This window comes from Alligator sinensis, unplaced genomic scaffold, assembly GCF_000455745.1.
Source record: "Alligator sinensis unplaced genomic scaffold, ASM45574v1 scaffold707_1, whole genome shotgun sequence".
NCBI classification, from domain to species: Eukaryota; Metazoa; Chordata; order Crocodylia; family Alligatoridae; genus Alligator; species Alligator sinensis.
This window is the reverse complement of record NW_005842065.1, coordinates 1911375-1911759: the sequence shown is the minus strand read 5'-3', so window position 1 is coordinate 1911759 and position 385 is coordinate 1911375. Positions and strand designations below refer to the sequence as shown.

General features: G+C 64.2%; 1 protein-coding gene across 1 annotated transcript in view; it reads left to right on the top strand.

Moving 5' to 3' along the window:
* PRKCSH (protein kinase C substrate 80K-H) overlaps positions 1-385 on the top strand; it is a 7469-nt gene that overhangs the window by 3646 nt on the left and 3438 nt on the right. Inside the window, 2 exon segments of the mRNA XM_025203958.1 lie at positions 157-244; positions 339-378. Of these exon segments, the coding sequence (XP_025059743.1) occupies positions 157-244; positions 339-378 (128 nt within the window).

Genomic DNA, 385 nt, shown 5'->3' with positions numbered 1-385 from the left:
TGGGAGCCAGCATCAAGTGGGACCTGTTTCTGTGCTGGGTGGGGTCTTGGGAATGGGGCTTGCAGGGGGTGGGGGTTGGTGCTGGGTGGGATGTAGGCTTAGTTCTGGGTGGGGCCTGGGTCAGTGCTGGGCAGGGCCTGAGTCCTGCTGTCCCAGCAGAGCAGCAGGCCCTGGTACAGGCAGCCCAGGAGCAGGCGCAAGCCCACAAGGCCTTTGAGGAGCTCGACAGTGACAGCAATGGCCTGTGAGTGGGGATGGGTGTGGAGGGGGACAGACGTGGCTCCAAGAGTGCCCCAGCTACCCCTGGCTCACATTCTGCTCCCCTCTGCCCCACACAGGGTGACAGTGGCTGTGCTGCAGGCCCATGCAGAGCTGGATGTGGACG